We start from the raw sequence: 26,499 nt of genomic DNA, 5'->3' as shown, positions 1-26,499 counted from the left end.
ATTCCCTTTCCTGCCTTAATCCCCAGCAGCTGGAGTCCTGCCAGAGGTCGACAAGGGGTGGTGGAGGCAATCCCTGGGCACCTGGAAAACCAAAGTCCAGAGACTCAGCCTATGTGGGGGTAGGGCCCTGTTGTTTCTGTTTCAGCATGGTCGTCTGGTCCTCAATTTCAGGTCTTGGGATCTGAACCTAACTCTTCCCCTCCAAACTGGGAGGGGAGGCAGCTCCCTGAACTACTTGGACATGGCAGAGGGGCGATATGGCAACTCTTTCCTGTCTTCCTGAGTCTTAATGTAAAACCAGGCACTGGTGGTCTCCCACCGGGCTTCCGAAGCTCTCGTGAAGGTGACTTGCTATGTGAACAGCTGGCTCAGTACGCCTGAGGGAAAGGATCACCAGGGCAGCTGGGCCACCATCTTCTGCCTCCCCTTGGTCTTTCCAAGGGACATCCTAGTAAGGAACTTCTGAATTGCCTTCCCCATTACCCACTCATGGAAGAACTTAGCGCATACCTACCTGCAGTGCAGACAACTGGCTGAAAAAATTCAATCTTGAGTAATCCAGAAATGTAACACTGGGGGGTGTCTCACTCTTAAGGCCAGGGCCCCGCATAAACTGGTAGGCTGACAATGGGGCCTGCGCAGGCACTGGGGCTTCAGCATCCACACGGTGTTCCAGTTGGATTCAGGTGATCCACTCTGGGTCCCCTGATGACTGCCAATACTGGCAACCGAAATCATCAGTCCTGTTAGAGAATCAAAGCGAGCCTATTCAGAAGTCAAACTGAGGGTTTAAGCTGGGAAAACCATTGCTTGGGTAGATGCCCCTCCAACTTCTCTTTGGTTGCAAGTTTCATATTCTTTTTTTTTTTTTTTTTAAGACTTATTTATTTGAAAGAGAGGCAGAGACGAGAGAGGTCTTCCACCCCTTTGTTCACTCCCCAGATGGCTGCAATAGCCAGAGCTGTGCCAATCCAAAGCCAGGACCCACAGGTCCCTTACATGGGTGCAGGGGCCCAAGGACTTGGGCCATCTTCCACTGCTCTCCCAGGCCATAGCAGAGAGCTGGATTGGAAGAGGAGCAACCGGGACTAGAACTGGCGCCCATATGGGATGCCAGTGCTGCAGGCCAGGGCTTTAACCTGCTGTGCCAAAGTGCCGGCCCCATGTTTCGTATTTTTCATACAGAATGTATACACACAGTGAGTCAAGTTTAAACAAGACAGATCTGTGTTGCAGTTATTTTTAATATTTGAAAGTCAGTTACAGAAAGGAAGACAGAGATACCTTCCATCTGGGGGTTTACTCCCCAGATGACCACACTAGCCAGGGCTGGGTCAGGAGCTTCTGCCAGGTCTCCCACATGGGTGGCAGGAGCCCAAGTATTTGGACCATCTTCCACTGCTTTTCCCAGGCCACAGCAGGGAGCTGGATCAGAAGTGGAGCAGCTAGGTCATGAACCGCGCCCACATGGGATGCCAGTGTCACAGGGTGGGTGGGTGGGTGGTTTTCTGGCCTATACCTTGTGATTATTCTTAGAATGTATCAAAGGAGGTTACATTTAGTTATGGTTTAGTCTTGGTTATTTATCTCAGGGATATATTACATCCCTGTGCTGATTGTTCATTATTCTTCTTATAATGACCCTAAATGTAAACCTAACTCCCTCCATCCTGTTTATTCCTTCTTAGCACAAAGATGTTTCTTAGGTTACGAGGTCAGAGGCTGCTGAAAGATCCTGGTGAATGTGCTTGATATATGGAACTGACCTTCATGGTTTCTTCACAGCACGGATGTGACCTGGCTGACTTAGGCCTATGTAGTCACCATTCTACTCTCAAAGCTGCAGTGCCACTGACAAAAAGGTACAAACATCTCTCCTCTTAAGCAATACTGATAGATCACTATAGAGGAAATACAGCTACATCTATATTTTTGAAAGAAAACACTTTTGTATTCGAATCAGAAAAAAAGATAGAGCATGCCTAATAATATTCCTTTGCCCCCAATCCTCTTATAAATACCTCAACAATCAATTGATCTGACTCAACCAGATAACCCTCTGCAATCCTACTGTAAGGGCACTGATGTCCAGTGCATCTGCTATGTTGCCAACTTTTCTTACATTTCAGATAGTATAATTAGACATCTTATGAGATATGGTGTAGTTTCAAAATGGCTACTGTTGAAAGCATAATGTCCACACTGTTTACGTAAATGGCATTTTGTTGAAAATAACAGGACAAACTACAATTTCCCATGACAACCAGTTGACAACATTTTTTTAGACGTGAAAAAACTAAGTTCTCCCTCTAAAAACACTTTGCCACAAATAGTTGGGCAGTGTGAAGTAGTTAAGAAAACACAAATAAGCAACTGTGTACAAAATAATTTATTCAAGCATTTTCTAGGTTGGCATTATTTTACAGTGAGGCTTTTTTCCCTTTTAACACTTTTGAATCTAAACAGATAAGGGTGAAGGGAATCCAATTAGAATATTTGCCTAAATAAAATCTGCCTTTTTGAATTATATTTGCCTATAAGGGGTGCATTAACATTATAGACATATTTACAGTTAAAACTTAATCAGTAACTCCATTGTTTTCTGTACAAGATCCAACAAAAAGCTAACTGTCCTTAAATCCTCAAAATACTGTTCAACAATATTATGTCTTACTAGTCAAAGTAATGACAATTTAAATTCTCATCTTGCTAAGATATAAAAATGCATTTAACATAGCTATAAGTTAATAAAGCTTCGTTTTAATTTGTAGTCTGCTCTTTTATGCACCCTTGAAGCAGACCTCTCAGTATAAACTACTTACTAACACTCAAAGCAACCTGTGAGCAAGAAATATGCAAAAAAGTCACCAGTGACTTTCTATGGTTAAGAAGGGAAACCAAATTTTCACATTCTCAATCTACGTAAAACTGGAGTACCCTTGTGTCACTGTCATGGATGCTACAAAGGAAATGGTGAGTCATGAAAAATTAAGGTGAAAAAGGGGAGACTTAAATTTCAGTATCTGCCAAGAGCAACTTCATACTGACTTTAACAGTTAACACCTTGAAAGAAATAAACAGTAACAAAACAGCAAGACAAGGGATCAAAACACACATCCTGAAACCAGAGTCTAAAGAAAAAAATACACCAGGATTCAATATAACTTAACCTATAACAATCACGAAGCTGATAATTTGAGTTTTAAGAAAAACTATACAAGTACAAACAGTAATCTTAACAGACATTTATGTAAGTGGCAAGGTCAAAGAATAAAACGAGCTTACAGAATACTCCATTTAAAAATTCAACCCAAACATCGCATTTCACATCTATATTAAAATGTACCCTGGCAAGGACACCCTGATCCATGTCTGCGTCACTCTTCCGTGAGACTTCACATCTCATTTGCCAACACCTCGGAGTTCACAGTGTGCTTCAGCGCTGCAGCAGGACTGTCCGCTTTGTTCACAGCAGGCAGGAAAGCAGGTGTGAAAGGAAGGAGGTTATGACAGGCCACCCTGTACTCTTCATATTGGGAACTACAGTTCCCAAAGCTGCCATCAAGCAGTGCCTCGGAAACCTTTATTAAAGTCTAAAGAAACGAGGGGAAAATACAAGTGACTTTTTTTTTAAATGTAACAAAAAAGCTCACTTAATTACTTTGCAGCTATTGTTCAATTTGCTCATGAAATCAAGACAAAACCAAAGAAGTTTCATTCTGATAACTCTTTGGTATCTACAGTAAGTAAACATCTCCTAAAAAGCCCTGCCAAAGATAACAAGTACTGGCAAGGATGTGGAGAAAAGGGAACCCTGTGGGTGAGAATATGAATTAACACAGCCATTATAGAAAATAGTACACAGGTTCCATAAAATATTAAAAATAGTAGGATTGCTGGGTTACAGGGTAGTTCTATCTGGTATGTACCCAAAGAAAATTAAATCGGTATTGGAGAGATGACTGCATGGAATGTTTACTGTGGCATTATTTCACAAATAGCCAGGTACAGAAAGATAATTTCTGAATGATCTCACTCATTTGTGGAATCTAAAAATGTTGAGAGTAAAACAGTGGTTACCTAAGGCTAGGAAGTTGAGGGGGAGAAGAGGGACACGGTTGGTCAACAAATACTAAGAAAAAAAAACGAGACCACAAAGAGGTATAGAAGCTTACCCTGACTGGAACATTATATAATGTATACCTGTATAAGTACATAACACCCCACAGATACACTGGAATTTTGGCTTGTGAATTCAACAACAAAAAAAATGTTTTGCAGAGTTGATTTATAAGTAGTAAAATTTTAATACTTGACAAGCTCTCCAACTGACGGAAAACAGAAGTGTTGTTGATGAGTAACAACAGCTCATGTTCACTGAGTGCTTACTATTCCCCAGGTACTTCCTGCTACTACTTACTGCTCTGATATAGGCAGTATTTTCCTTACCTTTAAAATAAAGGAGACAACTGTCTCAGTCACCTGAGACATGGCTGAGACATGAGTCACCATGGCTTGTGATGGGTGGAGCTGTGATTTGTATCTGAGCATACCTCTAAGGGCCACTTAGGAATCCGTGAGCTAAAGATACATGTTTTGTTCCATCACTCAGCATCTACAGTCAGCCTGTGAAAAATCTTACCTTTACATTTTTATCTTTTATAGTTTCATCCAGTCTAGTGGCTATAGCAACTGCTTTCTCTTGCCTTGACTTGTCCAGGAAATACATCATTTTGGCACCTGAAATATCAGGACATTTCAAAGTGAGTAAACTCTTACATTTTACATTTCATCTGATTTATACTGACTGGTGACTTAAAACTCTTCAAACCATATTTTATCTGTGGTGAGCTAGTGCTGGCTCTCACCAGTTCTCAAAAGTCCTCTGTGACATCTCTCCCCAATTTCCTATTCAGTGAAAAATAAATGAACCTTACTTTGTTTCTTCTGCAAATTATATGGTTTATATTCTATATTCATTTTTGTTGGATTTTTATTAATTTATAAGGGTATATTAGCTTTTTATCAGTTACATATCTGAGATTATTTCTTCCTACTTGGACTTTCTTTATAATACTTTATTTTCATATTGTGAATATTTTTCTTTTTTTCTTAGAATTTTATATAACAGTTGGAAATGCATTTTCTACAACTACAAAAGAGAAATCTTTTCTTCCACCTAGCCTCTAATCTTGAAGTGGTTTTATTTCTAATTCTTCTTTCAAGTAAAAACAAAGAGTAAGAAAGACAGATCTTCCATCTACTGGTTTACACTCCAAATGGTCACAATGAAACCAGGAGACTATAACTCCATCCAGGGCTCCCACATAAGTTGGCAAGGGGCCCAAGCACTTGGGCCATCTTCTGCTGTTTTCCCAGGCCGTTAGCAGGGAGCTGAATCAGAAGCGGAGCCCATAAGGGATGCTGGAGGTGCAGGCAGCAGCTTAATTCATCGCGCCACAACACCACCACTAGAAGAGAAATTCTTATCTGTTTTTACTATCAAGAAGTAACTTTTCAGTTCTTGTGTCTATGGAAAAAAATCCTTCTGAAAAGTTTCCTTTTAACAAGAAAGCTTAAGGTAGCATAAGCGTAAATCTATGGCTTAAAAGCCTGCCTCAGTATGGTCCAGCCTTCATTTTGACCCCAACTCCCTTTTCATTTACACCATACTGTCATTCTACACATTGGTATAAACTGCCTAAAACCTTTCCTGTAGCAAGGCAAGTATATAAATAAATAAATCCTCAAGGTAGAAAATACATAAAGCAGTAACAACATAAGAAAAAATAAATCACTAAGAACCACAACAGTCAAAGGCTACATTAAAGCTAAACATATACTTCTTTCATTCAGCCTTTCACCCCCGTAGGCGCTGAGATACTGTGGGTGCATGTCTGGATATGTAGTAGAAAAGTATTTATCCCTATTACTACAAACACTTCGAAGAAACACCATCTTAAATAATGACCTGGTATTCCACCCCACGAACCAACCTCCGTTTTACCTATTATGACACATACAGTTAACCTGACCTCCCTCTTTCCCCCAAACTTACACACAGCATTTGAGTATCTTTGCACATAAAGCTCTTTTTTTTTTTTGCTTCAGGATAGTTATTTTAAAATTATTTATAGAAACTTCCATGTGAGGGGACGATCTTGCTAAGAACAAGACAAACAGCTCTCCTAACTGGCTGGGCCAATTTACAATCACAAAGTACAAGTGTGCCACATCCTGTGCACACTTCACTCTTCTTTTTTACACACTTTTGGGGGTGTATATTTGGTACAGCAATTAAGTTGCTGCTTGAGACCCCCCATCCCATATCTAAGTGCTGGGTTCAATTCCTCGCTCTAATTTTAAACCAGCTTCCTACTAATGGGCACCTTGGGAGGTAGTAGGTGATAGCTCAAGTACTAGGGTCCCTGCCCCCATGTGGGAGACCTGGATTGAGTATATGCTGCCTAGGCCGGCGCCGCGGCTCACTAGGCTAATCCTCCACCTTGCGGTGCCGGCACACCGGGTTCTAGTCCCGGTCGGGGCGCCGGATTCTATCCCGGTTGCCCCCCTTCCAGGCCAGCTCTCTGCTGTGGCCAGGGAGTGCAGTGGAGGATGGCCCAGGTCCTTGGGTCCTGCACCCCATGGGAGACCAGGAGAAGCACCTGGCTCCTGCCATCGGATCAGCGCGGTGCGCCGGCTGCAGCGCGCCAGCCGCGGCGGCCATTGGAGGGTGAACCAACGGCAAAAAGGAAGACCTTTCTCTCTGTCTCTCTCCCTGTCCACTCTGCCTGTCAAAAAAAAAAAAAAAAAAAAAAAGAGTATATGCTGCCTGGCCATACCCTGCCTATTGAGGGTATTTAGAGAGAGAACAAGTAGATGGGAACTCTCTCTCTCAAATTTAATTTTTAAAAAATGGTACTGTGTTCATTTATTTTACGCTTGTAACATCTTTCCAAGTGTTTTCCACCACAGTCTTTTCCTATAAACATTTTAACCCCTGGGATGAATTACAAACCTGAAAGTAGGTGCTGAAGAGAGGTAGAATTATGTTTGAGAAAATCTTCATTAAAACTTTCCAAATCCCTGTTGACAAATATTTTCTGCATCTCTTGAGATAGAACTTTGCTCACAATGTCTGGAAGATTACTATGATTCGATACTGCAAAAATAAAAATCAATGTTTTTGAGCCCTTTGAAAAAAATTAATTAGAAAACTTAGTATTTATTACTCTGCTCGATATATTCCACACAGTAAAAATACTGCTTTGGAATAAAACACATCTTCATTTAAATAATATAAACATTTCCTTTAACTTTGTTGCAAAATGGAAAATAGCCCTATTTGCTTCTCTATAAACATTACCTTTAATACTTACCAGATTTAGAAAATTTAATTAAACATTCATGTAACCATGGGTTATTGCTGTTGATAGCAAAAGCACGTTTGACAGACTGCAGCATCAGTAGGAACTTTCCTGTGTCAGAAAAAATGTAACAGCTTCAATATGATTTTTATTTGTCAATTAAATTGAGTGAACTTTTCTATAATATTAGTAGGCAAAATTCAAAACTGACAAATAATTATCAAAACAACTTGTGGTTTCCAAAGAAAAGCTTAAAAATCATCAAAACTTCTTTGGGTAAACAATTCTTAAACTGGATTTTATCTTAACATGTAATACATATTTCTGTGCAACATTTCAGCACATGCACACATCATAAACTGACCAAATCAGACAATTTGTATTTCCATTTCCTTTTAGGTTTGAAGGACTGTTAGTCATTCGCACAGTATACACCACATTATTATTGTGAACCAGTTATTCCACTGTGCTGTGTCAGCAAAGTTTTGAGGAACAAGGACAAGAAGATCAAGAGTCTTTGCAAAGTTAAAGTGGAACTCTAAGAAATGAAACAGATCTAACTGACAAAGATTACACTGAGCATAATCACCAATATAATTAAGGATTAAAAAAACTATTACCTTTTCTAAAATATATTTCAAATGCTAATAGATGAGTGTTAATGTTATCGGCAACAAGATTCTTAAGAGGTATAAGGAACTTGATAGCTTCTTCTAATGGGTTCTCTACCTGTTTTGGAACAAAGGACAATTATTACATTTACACAGCTATGCAAGTCAAATGTCCCCTACAGTTTTGGATGGTTTTCTTCATATATCCATATAAGAAAACATGTTAAAACAACTATCTTCTACAAATATATTTAAAGTACAGAGTCAAATTTTCAAATAGCTCCTTTTTTTTATTACAAAATCAAGGTACTTTTTATTAATATTCCACACACTTAAGAAAATGATACACTAAGTACAGACCTTTATATACCACAAATATTGCAAGAAAGAAAATGGCATCATATAATTGGGGGAAAAAGTAATGATTGATTCAAAGTCCTTATACTGGATTTACAGTGACTGTAAGGCAGAAAGCTAAATATTTCACTAAATCTACTAAATTTATCAGCAATAGAGATGAACTATTGCTGTGTAGCTACATTATCTAATAAGACATAAAATTATTCCATGTTTAGTAGGCAAATCTATTGCTGCAATAATGTATTACCAAAAAGTTACTGGATTAAAGCAAAGCAAACTTATATTGCAGTTCAGTCTGTCTCACTGGCTTAAACGTCAAAGTGTCAGCAAAGCTGCCATTTTGAAGGTGTTGGGGAAAATGATCCCAACCTTTCCTAGCTTCTAAAAGCTAGAGGACTCCTTGGCTTGAGGTCCCTTCTCCCCAACTCCAAAGCGAGCAGCAGCAGGGGAGTGCTTCTCCCATCACCCTAACCTTTTCTGGCTTCCCTCAGAAGCCCCTTCTCCTTGCACTGGGTAACCTGGAAAACCCAGGCTAATCTACCAAGTTTGGGGTCAGCTATTACAATCTTAACTCCCCTTTGCTAGGTGAGGTCTCACAATCACAGGTTCTAGGGATTAGAGCCCAAAAAGCTTTAGAGAACCATTACTCTGCCAACCACAATAATTCTATATATAATTTGCATTAACCAAAATGTACATATTATCTCTCAAAGACAATTGATGTGGACCTTGAAATATTGCAAAATGGCTTCTCACAAGACAAATCATGCTCATGGCCAAAAGAACCAAACGGCATGCTTTTTACCAAATAACAAAGATGGTAAATTCATCTCACCCTTTCTAATTTCTCAGGTATGAGTTCCTCCTTGAGACCACTGGCTTCTTCTTCATCATCATCTCTTTTTTTCTTTAGATTTTTCTGTTGACGTTCCTTTTCCGAATGCTTTCTCTCTTCTTCTAATTTAGCTTTTTTCTGAGCTCGTCTCTGTTTGCTAAGCATTTTCTTCAATTCTTTGGCTGACAGGTTTTCTATAAACATCCAAACAAAAATTCTATTTGAGTCATTGTTTGCATTTTTCCTCACATTCTAGTACAGCTTTTTTGAGAAAAGAGGGGCTCAGAAAAGTAATGGTAAATGCTGCATGAACTATAAAATGAACCAATTCTAGCCAGTTCTGCCTCCTAGTTAACGTCTAACCTTTTAGTCTCAAGTCCTAAGTTGTGTAAAAGTGGGCTGATATCATCAACTATCCTCTGAGAATATTTCAAGGGTAAGTGAAATGGATTTAAACACACTTGCAATCTTTAAATGTCATATAAATGTTAGAATGAAAGCTTGAAAAATTTGCCTCCATGCCAGTAATTCTAATATTCCTACATACTAACATTCTAGGAAATAAAAAGCTGTACAAACAGTCTTACTGGCATTCGTATAATAAAGCAGGTACTAGAAGTTTTAAGAACATACATTTTCCTTGTGCTCAAAGCTACTTTCATTTACAATTTACGAAAAAAGAAACAAGATCATAGGCATTTCTATTTGTTCTGAACCACTCCATTAAAATGACTAAGAAGCATCAGCCCACAGAGCTTCAGTCTCCTTTGACTCTTCCCCCACTAGTCAGTAATTGATACCTTCATATCCATGTGACAAGGCACTTTTCTAGGCATTGTTTGTTAATGACACTCTATAATTTAGTGTTCTTTTCAAATCTCTTTAAGTCAGTTACCTGAATTTATTTCTTGTTGTTTGCTTTCATTGGTTAAAGGGTTATCATACAATTTCAAGTATATTTCAATCGCTGATCTAGCAGCCTTGAAATAAAAAGCATGTCTTCTGAGTATATCTTCTAACCTCAAAAGGTCAACATAGGCACGGAGGGTCATCTTTCTCATGCAGTATGTATGGAAGTCAAATTGATCATCGGTTATCTCAAAAAAATGCTTAAAAACAAAACCACAGAATTACCCCTTACATTTGTGTCAGTCTACCTTTTGAAAGAAAACCATAAAAAAAGCCCCCCAACAAAACAGTGTAAATAATGCCTTTTTTATTAACAGTATCATGTTCGAGTTTTTCCTACAATACATCCCCATTCCCTATAAATCAAGTTTTGTGATGATATTCAACAAGTCAAATGATCAGGTTTTTTAAACTGGACATTCGTATATGTGATGTTTTCACTTTAGTAAGTGATTTCTCCTCCATATTCACCAAATTCAGAATGGCAGAGTTAAACATAAGTCTGGATGAAGACTAACCATGTAGGTACACACTAAATGTTCACAAGTCAAAACTGTTCTACCCCACTCAGCTCTTGGTGGGAAAGTCTTATCTTCTCTATCCCCACTGCCTGGCACAAGAGCCTAATAAGTGGCAGACATTCAACAGCCACAGTATTTTGCCAGCTTGAGGGATAAGCTGCTTAGGAGACATGTGACCTGAGAAAGCCTTTTCATCTCCCACAGTTATACAGTGAGGAATGAAACTCTACACAGCTTGTTTCTTAAGGCTGACTCTCAACAGTAAACTGCTAAGCCAGTGCACAGCACTATGGTTTTCTCCCTTCTCATTAAGCTCCCATTAACTGTCTACATTCCATTTTAGCCCAATTCACTCATCTGGATTCTTCCTAAAGAGACAGCTCGAGAGCTTTCATCCAATTATTAAAGGATAGATGGCCCATAAAAGGTTATGAACATTTGGTATTTTACATGGAAAGGAGAACATCAATGCCTTACTCCTCAAAAAATTTTGTTCTTTTAAAGTCAGAGTTAGAGAGATCTTCCATTTACTGGTTCACTTCCCAGATGGCCACAACAGCCTAGGCTTGGCCAGACCTGAAGCCAGGAGCTTCTTCCAAATCTCCCATGTGGGTGGCAGGGTCCCAAACACTTGGGCCATCTTCCACATTCTCCCAGGTGCAGCTGGGACTTAAACAGCACCCTTATGGGATGCTGGTGGCAGGCGGTGGCTTTAGCCAATATGACACAATGCCGTCCCACCAACGAACAGTTTTACATTTTATTTTCTCTCCTCTATGCATTTCTACCTCTGATTCTGTTTCCCTACATTACTTTTTCCATGTGACTTTAGAGATGCTAATGATTCTACCCATCAACAGAGGTAAGTTTCTCTTGCACTTGACAGTCCTGGGTGTCTACTAAGTCCTCACAGTGAGGACACATCAGTAATCACCCATAGCCATTTGACAGTTTTAGCCATCATGGTAATTACAAACACACTATACACAGAACATTCCCTAGACTTTAAGATTTTTAAGAATAAAAGCACACAATGTGGAGGGCAAGAAATAGAAAAAAATATTTTCTATTAGTTTATACTTATAACTAAAAAAATGCTTTCATGTTCTATTCAAGTACCGAATTCTTCCCACCAATAAAATAAGCAATTCATATATAACAAACTTGGCTTCATTTTCAAAAAGTGAAAAGGTTATTATGTCATAAAGTTGCTGGTTTTCCTTAAATGCAAATCAAGTAACAAGTACCATATCTTAATATTCAATACAAATGACCAAGAAAAAAATAGCAGTGCTAATAGTCATGGCCACAATGATACAAAAACACCTAAGAGATTTTAGGATGATTTCTAGGTTGAGAAACATAAAAAGGCAGATGACAAGCTTCAAGAGATATTCCTAGCAGCATCGGTAAACAGATTTTAAGTCAAACTTTGAAAGGAACCAAAATTCTTGATGCTGCCTCTTTAATCAGTAACAGCCCATAGGCTGCCTCTCTCCAGTTAATGTCTTCCATATACAGGGTGACCAACTTATCCCAGTATGCCGAGGCTTTCCCAGTTTTTCCAATGAAAGCACTGAGTCTCAGGAACCTACCCTGACAGAGGCAAACCTGAGCAGTTAATCACCCTATAGTAAGCTAAAGGTGATATAGAATATGGCTAGACTAAGAAAAAGTAGGATACAGCAGCTATGGCTTATTAATCCTTTTGCTTTTCAAGAAATGGTGTATTGGGTAGGTCTTTTTAACCTTTTGTTCTGAAATAATTACAGATAAAGTGGACGTTGCAAAAGTGGTATACAGAGGTCCTATCTATTCTTCCCTCAGTTTCCCCCAAGGTTCCAGCATATAAGCTACAGGATATGGCCAGCGCCGCGCCTCACTTGACTAATCCTCTGCCTGCGGCGCTAGCACCCTGGGTTCTAGTCCCGGTTGCTCCTCTTCCAGTCCAGCTCTCTGCAGTGGCCCAGGAGTGCAGTGGAGGATGGCCCAAGTGCTTGGGCCCTGCACCGCATGGGAGACCAGGAGGAAGCACCTGGCTTTGGGTCGGCACAGCGCGCTGGCCGTAGCGGCCATTTGGAGGGTGAACCAACGGAAAGGAAGACCTTTCTCGCTCTCGTTGTCTAACTCTGCCTGTCAAAAAAACAAAAACAAACAAAAAAAAACTACAGAATAGTATCAAAACCAAGAAACTGCTATTGGTACAATATGTATCTACAGTTCTATGTGGTTTTATCATGTGTGGATTCACATAAGTGCTACCAAAATCAAGATACAGAACTATCATTACAAAGTTCTCTCTTACACAATCAGGATTGATTTGTCTCCAAATTTGTAAAATTTGAAAGTAAGCTAGACAACACAAAGTTTGTTTCTCTGCACTTTTTAGCCAAACACAAAGTGCACCCTAAGTCACTTGTCAGCTCAATGCAGAAAGTTAGGTATCAAAATCTTACTAACATACCCTTTCCTCTAAAAATGCTAGTTTTTTTGTTTGTTTGTTTGTTTTTGAGGGTCGGGGCAGGTTGCTGGCAGGAGTTGCTGGAGATGTCAAAGGTAGGCTTGAATCAAAGACAGGTTAGCAAAGACTGAAAAGCCACTCACAGTTCTACAGAGTGGTTTCTTTAGGAATCCCTGATGGGTCTTTCTCCCCTGGTTCAGATTCTTCTGCCAGTACTTTGTGTTCCTGAGTGACACTAATAAGAGTTTACACACAGAAAAGCAACAGAGCCTCTGAACTTTAAAAATAACTGGGGACAACGCTGCGGCATAGGAGGTTAAGCCTCTGCCTGTGGCACTTCCAGTCCAGCTTCTGCAGATGGCCTGGGAAAGACGGCCCAACTGCTTGAACCCCCAGAAGTCAGGTGAGAGATCCAGAAGAAGCTACTGGCTTAGGATCGCCCCAACTCTGGCCGTTGTGGCCATTTGGGGAGTGAACCAGTGGATGGAAGACCTCTCTCCCCCTGTTAACTCTGCTCAAATATTTTTAATAACTAGAACAAGGAGAATAAGCAATTTGATTTTCTTTATAGAGAATCTGTCATTAACAAGCATATGTCAACTTGATAAAGATGCAACATAAGATAGTTATGAACTGCCTATAACTTCGGTTTATCTAAAGTCCAAGATCTTATCAGATATAATTGCTGCCCTGATTCCCATATGAACCAGCACACTAAAACAATGGGAACCTAGTCACCTGAAGTTTAAAAAAAAAAAACCTCACTTCTTGAAATAGTTAAAAATGTTATTCTGAACATCAGTTTCTATAGAATATTTTGGAAAAGATTGTTTTAATAAAGCTCATTTCAAACATCAGACTGGTTTGTACCACATAACCTTTATATATAATCCTAAAATCCTATGAGAGGGAGCTGGTGCTGTGGCATAGCAGGTAAAGCCGCTGCCTGCAGTGCTGGCATCCCATATGGGCGCTGGTTCGAGTACCGCTGCTCCACTTCCCATACAGCTCTCTGCTATGGCCTGAGACAGCATGGCCTAAGTCCTTGGGCCCCTGCACCTGCGTGGGAGACTGGGAAGAAGCTCTGGCCATTGCGGCCAGTTGGGGAGTGAACTAGCGAATGGAAGTCCTCTCTCTCTCTGCCTCTCCTCCTCTCTATGTAAATGACTTTCAAATAAATTTTTTTTTAAAAAAAATCTAGCTCTTTGTACTTTGTACTTCTTAACTACCCTTCAGTTTAGAAGGTAAACGGCAAAACTTTATTTTTGAAATATGTTCATTTCCTTATTCAAAGCATTAAACATTAAGTACCTCAACGATACCTATTACAATAAATTCCTAAATTTTGTAATTCTAAATCCTTCCAATGAGTGTAGGAATTTTCTTTTAGAAGTTAATTTTAGAAGCATTAATCAACATGCTATTTGTACTAAGCATCCCATTTCTATACAACATGTAGAAGATGTGTAACCATATAAAAGATCTTTATTTTTAGTAGAGCTAAGTCATTATGAAAAGAATATAATACAAGTCGTGCAAGAGCTTATCATCTAGTTTTTCTGTCTAGTTTTATTCTTGTTTATTTCTAGTTCCTTTTCTTAAATTCTTAAAATTTCTAGCAAGTTATGTAACATGACAATGATTTCTGCAATGTTTTAATCTGATATAACCAATGATTTTTAAATTTTTTCCTCAAAAATGTCTTCTACAAATTAAATCATTTCTTGAACTAAAAGTCTTTTACCTGACATATAGAAGCTTATTCAATGCTACTCAGTCAAGTTCACTACAAATTTAGGGGAAGTATAACCTAAATGTAACAGTGATGGAAGATCAATTCATATTCTAACAATTCTCAAAAATATGAAAAATATCCTTTAAAGGCATTCTGCTTCTTAAGTGATGGTCATCTAGCAAGTATCAAAACAAGCTCAGAATTGTCACAGAAATAACAGCCTGACTTAAACTAGAATGCTTAAATAATTCATGTATCATCTAGGAACTCTACATTTTTCAAGGAGAAAATGACAAAGACTTTCCCCAAAGAGATAGCCATCAAGCCCAGGCTTAAAAGGGCAGCAAAAACAAAACAAAAATCAGGTTATTTCTAAAAAGGCTCAGGTATAATCCTGGTTCCGATTCCCTTCAAAAACCACCCCCTAGGATTAAGCCTTCCTTGTGGGTAACCTCAGAATTTCCCCATGGAAAAAGGCTGAAGTGACTGCCACGGTGCAGACATCAGGCTCACCTGACTCTGATGCCTGTGGTTTTATACTGCGTCAGCAGGGGAACTGTGGTGCCGATTGCCCCCACAACTGAGGGCTGCTGAGGACTGCCTCAGGGGTGCATTTGCGGCTCTTTTCCTCCTGTGGTCCATGTGGAAGGAGAGCGCTTCAGAGATGACAAAGAACAGGAAAACAAAAATTCACACAAAGGAAAAGAAAAGTCCCCTCACTAAGGCACATCACACATAATTCTAAAAGCAAGTAATAAAATAAGCCTGCAAACTGGCCACAGATTGCCGTACAGAGCACTGGGTGTGAGAACAAACATCCTGGGAAGACCAACTGGAGAGAGGCTGACTGCGGACCAGGTCCTGAGCCTTACAGGATAAAGAGGTTGCCATCAGCAATGTGTTCTAGGCTGGTGATGAAATCAAGTAATAGCCCAATTAGGGAACAGCAATTCTGACTTTATGTTAATAATAGCACTAGTGTTCTACTAATTCATCTTTCCCCCTTCCTTCAGACAAAAATAAATACACGTGGCAAAAGTATAATCATTTGAGGATCAAAAATCATCATTTGTTCACAACTTCTGATTGAAAGGCTAAAAACCAAAGTTTTGTTCTTCAGGATGAAGCTCTCACTGCAGTTAGAAGAGACAGACGATCCTGTGCAGAAATCTACCTGTTTTCACCACCTTACAGGAGCAAACCAAGGACAAAATCCTACCAGCTTACCCTTTCTACTTCATGGCACTTCTTCAAGGCATCCCCGTATCTGCCCAGACGCTGATAAGCTGCAATGCATTCAGTCTGAAACCACATACACTGCATTTCATTCAGGTTTTCCATGGCAGACGTTCCTTCCTGAAATGGAAGCATTCACAACTATAGGGAGCAAACAGGAAGACCCTAAAAATCTCATTTTGTCTTCTACACTTATTTTTACTACATTAAAAGTACTATAACAATCAATTAGCAAATATATTAATTAAGCAAATGACTCCCATTAGTTTTAAATTATATAAAGTCTAGTGTAAAGTCTTATAGTTTGATAAAATCTATGGCTCTGTTGGAGTATCCAACACTCTATATAAAGACTCCAGATCACTAAAGATGCATTTTTGAGCACCAAAGCTTTGACTTAAATCATTTAATACAGTAATCTTAGGAAACACTGCCTATCTTCTGAGCTTTAAGCAAAGACAACTTAACCTTCCCTTGCTTCCCAACACTGTTGAATCTGTTAGTAAGTTTCAGGTCTTCTGTTCAATTTCCCAGACTCCTTCCTCCAAATTAGAATATCCACTGTCTCTCAGTTTCAGTGTATACAGCTGCAAATGCACTATGAACAATTCCAGGTAGTTAACTTTTTGAAATGAAAAGTAATGTACATTTCTTAAAATATGTGGTCACAAAAAAAAAGGAGGCCGGCACCATGGCTCACTAGGTTAATCCTCCGCCAGCGGCACCGGCATCCCATATGAGCGCCGGGTTCTAGTCCCGGCTGCTCCTCTTCCAGTCCAGCTCTCTGCTGTGGCCTGGGAAGGCAGTGGAGGATGGCCCAAGTGCTTGGGCGCCTGCACCCACATGGGAGACCAGCAGGAAGCACCTGGCTCCTGGCTTCGGATCGGCGCAGAGCCAGCCATAGCTGCCATTGCGGAGGTGAACCAATGGAAGGAAGACCTTTCTGTCTGTCTGTCTCACTGTCTAACTCTGTCAAATAAATTTTTTTAAAAAAGGAACAAATTTTAAAAATCTAAATTGAAAAATCTGTAAGAAGGAAACAGGAACATTTCACTCATTTACTGGCAACCAGCGCTAAACTGGGTTCAGCAATTAAACAGGGCTATTAGCAATTTTCTTCTCCTAGTTCACTATGTTAATCACATCTTGTGAATTTACAAAGCCAATGAACAAGCTCTGTGAACAGCATGGCACCCATCAAAACCAGATGACCAGAGGCAAATGATGAGCAATTTAAGCCATAGATTATGGTGGCTACTTCCCTTAAATAACTAACTCTTCTCACCATCTTGTTCTCCTGTTCCTTTGAAGACACATCCTCGTTAGTTGCGTTCTTTGTTATTCTGAAGTCACTAGATTTAAGTTCTGTACACTCACCTTTTTAAAAAATTTATGAAAAGGGAATAAATTTTATATATTTCAAATATAGTTTTAATACTCCCAACCCTACCCTCTCTCCTACTCTCTCTATCCTTTACTCATTTTTCTTTTAATTTAAAAAATGATAATTTCAATTTACTTTATAATCACAAGCTTAACCCTCCATGAAATAAAAAACTCAACAAGCAGAAAAACTACTGTTCCTCAAGAGATAAACAAAGGCTGGCTATAAACAATCAATTCTCAAAATGTCAATTTCACTCATACTTTTTTTTGTACTCTGTATATTTACCACAAATCATGGAAAATGCAGTGTTTGTCTTTTAGGGAAGGTAATGGTCTCCAGTTGTATCCAATTTGTTATGAAAGGCAGGATAGCATTAGCTCTTACAAGTGAGTACTATTCCATTGTGTATACAATTTCTTTATCCAGTCATCAGTTGATAGACAGCTGGGTTGATTTCATATCTTAGATATTATGAGTTATTGGGCTGTTATAAATATGGGGTAAGTTCACTCTTTAATATGCTGATTTCATTTCCTTTGGGTAAATTCCTAGGAGTGTATGGCTTGGTGATATGGCAGATTTTCAATTTGTGAGGAATATCCAAACTGTCTTCCATAATGGCTGTACTAGTTTACATCCACACCAACAGTGTATTAGAGAAAGGGCACCTTTCTCTCAAATCCTCACAAATATCTGTTATTTTTTTAATTTTTGAATGACAGCCATTCAAACTGGGGTGAGGTGAAACCTCATTGTGGTTTTGATTTGCATTACCATGATGGACAGTGATCCTGAGCATCTTTTCATGTGTCTGTTGCATATTTGTATTTCATCCTGTGAAAAATGACTATTTATATCCTAAGCCCATTTCTTAGATACTGTTTTCTTGTTGAGTTTCTTTTTCTTTTCTTTTTAAAAAGATTATGGCACTGGTGCTGTGGCGTAATGGGTACACCACCTGCAGTGCCAGCATCCCATATGGGTGCCAGTTTGAGTCCTAGCTGCTCCATTTCCAATCCAGCTCTCTGCTATGGCCTTGGAAAGCAGTGGAAGATGACCTTAGCCCTTTGGGCCCCTGCACCCATGTGGGAGACCCAGAAGAAGCTCCTGGCTTCGGATAAGCGCAGATCCAGCCGTTGTGGCCAATTCAGGAGTGAACCAGCAGATGAAAGACCTCCCTCTCTCTCTCTCTCTCTCTGCCGCTCCTTTTATCTGTGTCTAACTCTTTCAAATAAATAAATAAATCTTTTTTAAAAAAAGATTATTTATTTGAAAGAGCTGGAGAGAGGCAGAGCTAGAGAGAGAGAGAGAGAGAGAAAGTCTTCCATCTGCTGATTCACTCCCCAAATGGCCTCAACGGCCAGAGCTGTGCCAATACAAAGCCCAGCTTCTTCTGGGTCTCCCACGTGAGTGCAGGGGCCCAAGGACGTGGGCCATCCCCCACTGCTTTCCCAGGCCATAGCAGAAGAGCTGGGTCAGAAGTGGCACAGCCAGGACTTGAACAGGCGCCCACATAGGATGCCGGCACTACAGGCAGCGGCTTTACCTTCTACACCACAGCACCAGCCCCTTGTTGAGTTTCTTGAGCTCCTTACAGACCTTGGATATTAAGTATTTATCAGATGCATAATTTGCAAATATGTTCTCTTCTTCTGTCAGTTGTCTCCTTTGTTGTGTTTCCACTGTTGTGCAGAAGCTTGATGTAATCCTATTTGTCTATGTTTACCTTTTCTGCCTGTGCTGCTGGGGTCTTATCCAAGAAGTCTTTGCCTTTGCAATACATTGCAGTATAACCCCTGTTTTCCTCTAGTAATGTCATGGTTTCAGGTCTTAGATTTAGATCCTTAATCCATTATGAGCTGATTTTTGCACAGGGTATAAGCAGTGTTGTTTAATTCCTCTGCATGCCATGCAGAGATCCAATTTTCCCAACACCGTTTGTTAGACTGTCCTTTCTCCAAGGAATGATTTTTGGCTTGTCAAATATTAGTTGATTACAGATTTTTAGGTTAATTGCTGGGGTCTGTAGCCTCTTCCGTTGGTTGACATGTCTATTCCTATGCCAGTACCAAGCTGTTTTGATTGTAACTGCCTTGTAATGTGTCTTGAAATCTGGTATTGTGATGCCTCCAGCTTTATTTTTTTATTTATTTACTTTTGACAGGCAGAGTGGACAGTGAGAGAGAGAGAGACAGAGAGAAAGGTCTTCCTTTGCTGTTGGTTCACCACCTAATGGCCGCTGCAGCCGGCGCACCACGCTGATCCGAAGCCAGGAGCCAGGTGCTTCCTCCTGGTCTCCCATGGGTTGCAGGGCCCAAGTACTTGGGCCGTCCTCCACTGCACTCCCGGGCCACAGCAGAGAGCTGGACTGGAAGAGGAGCAACCGGGACAGAATCCAACGCCCGACCGGGACTAGAACCCAGTGTGCCGGCACCGCAGGTGGAGGATTAGCCTATTGAGCTGCAGCGCTGGCCTATTTTTATTACTTAAGACTGCTTTAGCATTTCGGGGTCTCTTGTGATTCACAGGAATTTAAGGGTCATTTTTTCCCAGAAGAGAGAAGAACATCTTTGGTATTTTGCATTGGGATGACACTGAATCAGTAAATTGCTTGGGTAATATGGACGGTTATTAGTTCTTCCAATGTACAAACATGGGAGATCTTTTTATTTTTCTGTGTATACTCATTTCTAATTTTACTTTATATTGTTCTTTTACCTTGGCCATCCAGGCACCATTTTTATCTAAAAAACAGTATTGCTTTTTTTAAAAATAATTTATGTATTTGAAAAGCAGAGGGAGGGAGGAAGGGAGATAGGGAGAGAGGTCCTCCAAATGCTGGTTTATAGTGGAATGAGAAGGCCATTCCAAGATGGCCACTGACTACAGAGCCTGCCAGACAACAGGCTGTGATTGGATGGCTTTGGAAACTGCCTGGCAACAGAGCCTGACTGGCAACAGGCTGTGACTGGATGACTTCAGAAACTGCTTGGCAACAGGGTATGATTGGTTAGGGCATAGACCGCCCCTTGACTGGATTGGCTGCCATGGCTATATAAGCTGCTGTACCAACTGAAATAAACGAGTCTGCAGGCTGCTCGCCTCAGGCCTGCTTTCACCCGGCTACCAGAGTCTGTGATCAACCGCAACACTGGTTCACTCCCCAAATGGCCACAACAGCTGGAGCTGAGCTGATTCAAAGCCAGGGGCTTCTTCTGGATCTCCCATATGGGTGCAGGGCCCCAAACACTTGGGCCATCTTCTGTTGCTTTCCCAGGCCATTAGCAGGGAGCTGGATCCAAAGTGGAGCAGCCTTGACTTGAACCAGTGCCCACATGGGATGACAGCACTGTAGGTGGTGCCTTTATCTGTTATGTTATCTGTTAGCATTAGCGCCAGCCCCCCAGTATACTTCTGTGTCTATTCTGTATACTCTGTTCTATCTTCAAACCTGTGATTCAATGGAAAGGGTGATGAAGAGTTTGAACCCGACCACTGTTTACTACTTGACCAAAGATCCTTTGAGTAACCTTCTCAGAATTTCAATTATCTTACTATAAAATGTTAGAACACTTGATAAGCACTACAGGAACATACACAATATTACTATTTTCCTTATTTTTTTCTCCTAACAATCATCATTGTTGCTGATCTTCTTTCCCAACATTACATGTGCTGTCTTGCCTCTGCCAAGGTACAAGTTTTAGAATCACTATTCATTGCAGTTGCTCTTCCTATTACAGTTATGGTTTGGCAGAACGTGAGCGCCAGGATCAGAGATACTGAATGTAGAATCCTGCCTCCAAATTAATACAAAGCTGATTATTTCCAACTGACTGGTACTTGACCTCCATAAATATTTCCTTAACTATAATATGGAGGATTACAAAGGGTACTGTTTAACATTAAATTATATATATATATATATATAATACTTAGTTCAGTGCTTATTAAGAATAAAGTTACTTTTCTGTTTCCCCTTTCAAATGATAAATAAATTATTAGTATCAGTGAATAACATCCAATGTTAGGCTGCTTCATATATGAAGAAGACCTTTATATAATGAGAAACAATAAATGTTCTATATTACTGGCCTTTAATGAAAATTGACAGTGTTATATAAAAATATACCCTGTTATATCAGACATAAACTTCAGCCTATTAAATGGTTCTAAAATGCTATCTTATTTTTTAACTTGCATCTCTCTGATTACTAGTAAAGACATCTTTCTTGGACATTCCATTTTCCACTTCTATGAATTAAACACACTTATCACTTGCCTATTTTTCTTGTTGCGTTTTTTTTTTTTTAAGATTTATTTATTTGAAAGTCAAAGTTACATAGAGAGAGGAGAGGTGTCTTCCATCCACTGGTTCATTCCCCAGATGGTTGCAACGGCTGGAGCTGCGCCGATCCGAAGCCAGGAGCCAGGAGCTTCTTCCTGGTCTTCCACGCAGGTGCAGAGGCCCAAGGACTTAGGCCATCCGAGGAACAGCCAGGACTAGAACCGGTGCCCATATGGGATGCCGGCGCTTTAGGCCAGGGCATTAACCCACTGCGTCACAGCGCCAGCCCCTTTCTTTTTTTTTTTTTTTATTATTATTATTTTTATTTTTTGACAGGCAGAGTGGACAGTAGAGGGAGACAGAGAGAAAGGTCTTCCTTTTTGCCATTGGTTCACCCTCCAATGGCCGCCACGGTAGGCACGCTATGGCCGGCGCACTGCGCTGTTCCGATGGCAGGAGCCAGGTGCTTCTCCTGGTCTCCCATGGGGTGCAGGGCCCAAGCACTTGGGTCATCCTCCACTGCACTCCCTGGCCACAGCAGAGAGCTGGCCTGGAAGACGGGCAGCCGGGACAGGATCGGTGCCCCGACCGGGACTAGAACCCGGTGTGCCGGCGCCGCAAGGCGGAGGATTAGCCTAGTGAGCTGCGGCGCCGGCCCAGCCCCTTTCTTGTTGAGTTTTAACTTAAAGTGCTCCTATGACATTCTTGCAAATTGCTAAATTTTCACAATAAAAGTTCAAGCTATTCTGCAAGTTCTAAATTATAAAAAGTTGCCATAAATAAAAAACTAAAGTCCAGTTACCATTTAAGGAAGATGATACCACTGATGCAGTATTAGTGACACCTAAGCATCACTGAACACAGCAGTAACTTATTTTCATCCTCAAGAATTTACTGGTGAGATGGTGATGTGGACCAAAGGTTAAACCGCTACCTGCAGTGCTGGCATCCCTTATGGGTGCTGGTTCAATTCCCAGCTCCTCCACTTCCAATCCAACTCCCTGTTAATGCGCCTGGGCAGGGGCTGGCAGGGGAGGGTGTAGTGGTGGAAGATGGCCTGAGTGCTTGAGTCTCCGCACCCACATGGGAGACCTGGAGGAAACCCCTGGCCCCTGGCTTTAGCCTTGCCAAGCCCTAGCTGTTGCAGCCATTTGGGACATGAACCAGTCGACAGAAGACCTCCCTGTCTCTCTGTAACTATGCCTTTCAAATAAATAAATCTTTAAAAAAACAAAAAAGACTTACAAACACAGTTTCCTCATTATACCTCAATCTCACATTTAAAATGTATTACAGAATATTCAGTGAATTATTTGGAGTTCTTTATGAATTCTTTTTCACTGAAGGCTAAAAATATCTTCTCCAATTCTTTTATCTATTCTTACTTTGCTTGTTCTTATACATAATCCTAAAAGTTTGACACTGTGAATTTTACTCATACTTTACAATTTTGGGGTCTCAAGTGCTTTCAAGGGCAGGCTTTCTGGTGCAGTAGGTTAAGCCACCACTTGGGACAACTGCAGCCCACATCAGAGTGTTGGTTCAGGTCCCAGCTCCTGTGTTTCCGTTCCTGCTAATGCATTCTGGGAGAAAGCAGACAGAGTTCCAGGCTCTTGATTTGACTTGACCCAGTCCTGGCTGTTGTGGGCATTTGGGGATAAAGTAGCAGATGGAAGATAATATCTCTGCCACTTCACCTTTCAAATATATAAACATTAAATTAAAAAACTTTCCTATACTAAGCATAAAGAATGTTTCTTATCCTGAAAATAAACTATATTTTCTTCTGATAGTCTGAACGGTTTTCTTTCTTTCCATATTTAGATCTTTAAAATTGATTTGTGGGGCCGGCACTGGTAAAGCCACCACCTGCAGTGCCAGCACCCCATATGGGCACCAGTTCGAGACCCAGCTGCTCCACTTGCGATCACACTCTCTGCTACAAATGGGAAAGCAGTAGAAGACGGCCCAAGTCTTTGGGCTCTTGCACCCGTGTGGGAGACCCAGAAGAAACTCCTGGCTCCTGGCTTCGGAATGGCACAGCTCCAGCCATTGCAGCCAACTGGAGAATGAACCAGCGGAAGGAAGACCTCTCTCTCTCTTTCTCTCTCCTTCTTCTTCTCTCTTTGTGAAGGAAGACCTCTCTCTCTTTCTCTCCTTCTCTTTCTCCTTCTCTCTTTGTGAAGGAAGACCTCTCTCTCTCTCTCTCTCTCCCCCCCTCCCTCCCTCCCTCCCTCCCTCCCTCACCTTCTCTCTTTGTGTAACTCTTCCAAGTAAAATAAGTAAATATTAAAAAAAATAAATTGGGGGCCGGCACTGTGGCACAGTGGGTTAACACCCTGGCCTGAAGCACCGCCATCCCATATGGGCGCCGGTTCTAGTCCCGGCTGCTCCACTTCCTATCCAGCTCTCTGCTGTGGCCTGGAAAAGCAATAGAAGATGGCCCAAGTCCTTGGGCCTCTGCACCCGCATGGGAAACCCGGAAGAAGCTCCTGGCTTGGAATCGGCGCAGCTCCAGCCGTTGCAGCCAGTTGGGTAGTGAACCATCAGATGGAAGCTCTCTTTCTCTCTGCCTCTCATTCTCTCTGTGTAACTCTTTCAAGTAAATATTAAAATAAAAAACTAAAAAACTAAAAAAAATTGATTTGTGTGCAGCACAAGCCTAAGATAGGGATGCCATTTTATTTTTTAAACAAAAATAATTGTCCTGGCAATATCTTTTCATATCTGATTCTTAAAAGTATCTCTGGCTATACAAGTTTTCAAATATAAGTCAATCTGTTTCTGAGCTTTCTATTCTGATTAGTCTACTTCTGAACATAAAACATATATTATTGAGGCTGGCGCTGTGGCGTAGTGGGTGGAGCCGGCGCCTACAGTGCCAGCATCCCACGTGGGCACTGGTTTGAGTTCCGAATGTTCCACTTCCCATCTAGCTCTCTGCTGTGGCCTGGGAAAGCGGTGGAGGATTGCCCAGGTCCTTGGGCCCCGCGTAGAAGACCCAGAGGAAGCTCCTGGCTCCTGGCTTTGGATAGGCGCAGCTCCAGCTGTTGTGGCCAGTTGGGGAGTGAGTCAGTGGATGGAAGACCTCTCTAACTCTGAATTTCACATAAATAAATAAATAAATCTTTTAAAAAATGTATTATCTTCATATTATAACAAATTCTAAAAAATGAATAGATGTTTAACACAAAGGCACCAGAGAACTTGCATTTTAGAATGTCACTCACAGACACTAGTGGTGCACATAGAAAGAACTCAGAATAGTTTTGAAACAAGACACTGTAAAAAAGAATTAAAAAGCCATCACAAATCACTAGGGAGATAAAAAAATTAAGATATAAATTGAATTTTACATACTAGCACTGAAGTACAGCACATTGCTTATATTGGTATTGAGGTATTCTGCTTCTGCTATTGCTTTTTAACAATCCCCTGCCAGAAACACATACAGCGACACCCTTAAAATGTGGGCTAAACAGGACTTAAAAAAAATTCACATGAACGTCAGTGGCAAATTTCACAAATCATAAAACTTAAGCACAAATTCAGATAATTACATATGCTATTTCCTACCCTTGTGAACTTGGAACACATTTCCTCTGCTTCTTTTATCATATTTGCTCGAAGCATATATTTTGCACATTTGGAATTGATGAATCTGTCAGCTGTGTCCAAAGACTGTGCTTCATCCATCCACTTTGCAGCTTCTTTGAGATTACCTATATGCTATAATAAAAGCATTAAAAAATCAGTTTATTATCAAGAGAATACATGTATACTATAAGTGGGAAAACAAATTATTTGCTAAACAAATTATTTGCTACCATTTCTGTCAAATTTATCTAGAAGTCTAAATAATTAAAATTCACATTTACTAAGAGCTGAGTCAAATACCAAACACTGATTACACAACAATGTAATATGAAGCTCCTTGGGATTATCAGAGTATTTTAAAAAAGATTATCAGAGTGCCCTAGAAATTATTTCTACACAAAAATAACTCAAAGGCTTCTTAAATGGCTAAATTCTTCAACTATTCAAAAAAATATGACAAAGAATTTACCTTGTAAATTTTTGCTTTCATATAGAATAATTCTATTAGAGTTGGAGTACTAGCAATTGCAGCATTAATATAATCCAAAGCCAATGAGTGCTGTCCAAGTTTATCAAAGTGCTGTGCCAGGAAATACTGAACCCAGAGTAGTGTTGTTGGGGGTTCCTTTTCCCCATTCTCTGTAAGTAAAACAAAAGTCAATTACATGGAAAAGGCAAACTGAAACAAATTATGTTCTCTCTCTGCCCTAATTTTAATAAAACTATTATTACAGAAGTGAAACCCCAGAAAAAATGTCCAATTTCAACAGATCAAAAAGTGACAACCACACAGAGGATTAAAACATCTAGTTTCAGACTTCTGATCCCAATTCCACTCCAAAGAAACAACGATGAGGAAAGGAACTCAAATCAATCTAATTCTGTGAATTCTCAAACTGAAAGGAAAAAGCAGCAAGCCCAGTAAAGTCAAGGAAAATAACTCAGAGAGGAAACTGCTTAACTACTACAGCAAGATTTCACCAGAGGAAAACAATGGCCAGACTTCCAGGGCTTAGCATTTTCTAGGCCTCACCACTTAAATCAAAGAAATAAAGTTCAAAGATATGATCCTCAGGAAATGGATACATCCTTGAGAGTATGGAAATAACCCTGCCAGGTGACAGGAATCCAAGAGAGAATACAAACCAAGCCCTCTAACAAAAGCAGTCAATACACTGAGTTCTATTCTGTT

General features: G+C 40.3%; 1 protein-coding gene across 4 annotated transcripts in view; it reads right to left on the bottom strand.

Annotated features, from left to right (window-relative positions):
- Positions 1-2,371: 2,371 nt before the first annotated feature.
- NAA16 (N-alpha-acetyltransferase 16, NatA auxiliary subunit) overlaps positions 2,372-26,499 on the bottom strand; it is a 93,373-nt gene continuing 69,245 nt past the window's right edge. For all 4 annotated transcript variants that reach the window (XM_062194114.1, XM_062194115.1, XM_062194116.1 and 1 more), the window contains 10 exons: positions 25,777-25,946; positions 25,287-25,439; positions 16,027-16,155; positions 10,069-10,282; positions 9,174-9,367; positions 7,988-8,096; positions 7,380-7,478; positions 7,019-7,162; positions 4,643-4,740; positions 2,372-3,593 (listed from right to left, as the gene is read on the bottom strand). In XM_062194114.1, the coding sequence (XP_062050098.1) occupies positions 3,396-3,593; positions 4,643-4,740; positions 7,019-7,162; positions 7,380-7,478; positions 7,988-8,096; positions 9,174-9,367; positions 10,069-10,282; positions 16,027-16,155; positions 25,287-25,439; positions 25,777-25,946 (1,508 nt within the window). In that variant the 3' untranslated portion in view covers positions 2,372-3,395. The remainder of the gene's footprint in view (positions 3,594-4,642; positions 4,741-7,018; positions 7,163-7,379; positions 7,479-7,987; positions 8,097-9,173; positions 9,368-10,068; positions 10,283-16,026; positions 16,156-25,286; positions 25,440-25,776; positions 25,947-26,499) is intronic.

This window comes from Lepus europaeus, chromosome 6 (assembly GCF_033115175.1).
Source record: "Lepus europaeus isolate LE1 chromosome 6, mLepTim1.pri, whole genome shotgun sequence".
NCBI classification, from domain to species: Eukaryota; Metazoa; Chordata; class Mammalia; order Lagomorpha; family Leporidae; genus Lepus; species Lepus europaeus.
Note: the sequence above shows the minus strand (reverse complement) of the source record. Positions and strands in the feature narration are given on the sequence as shown.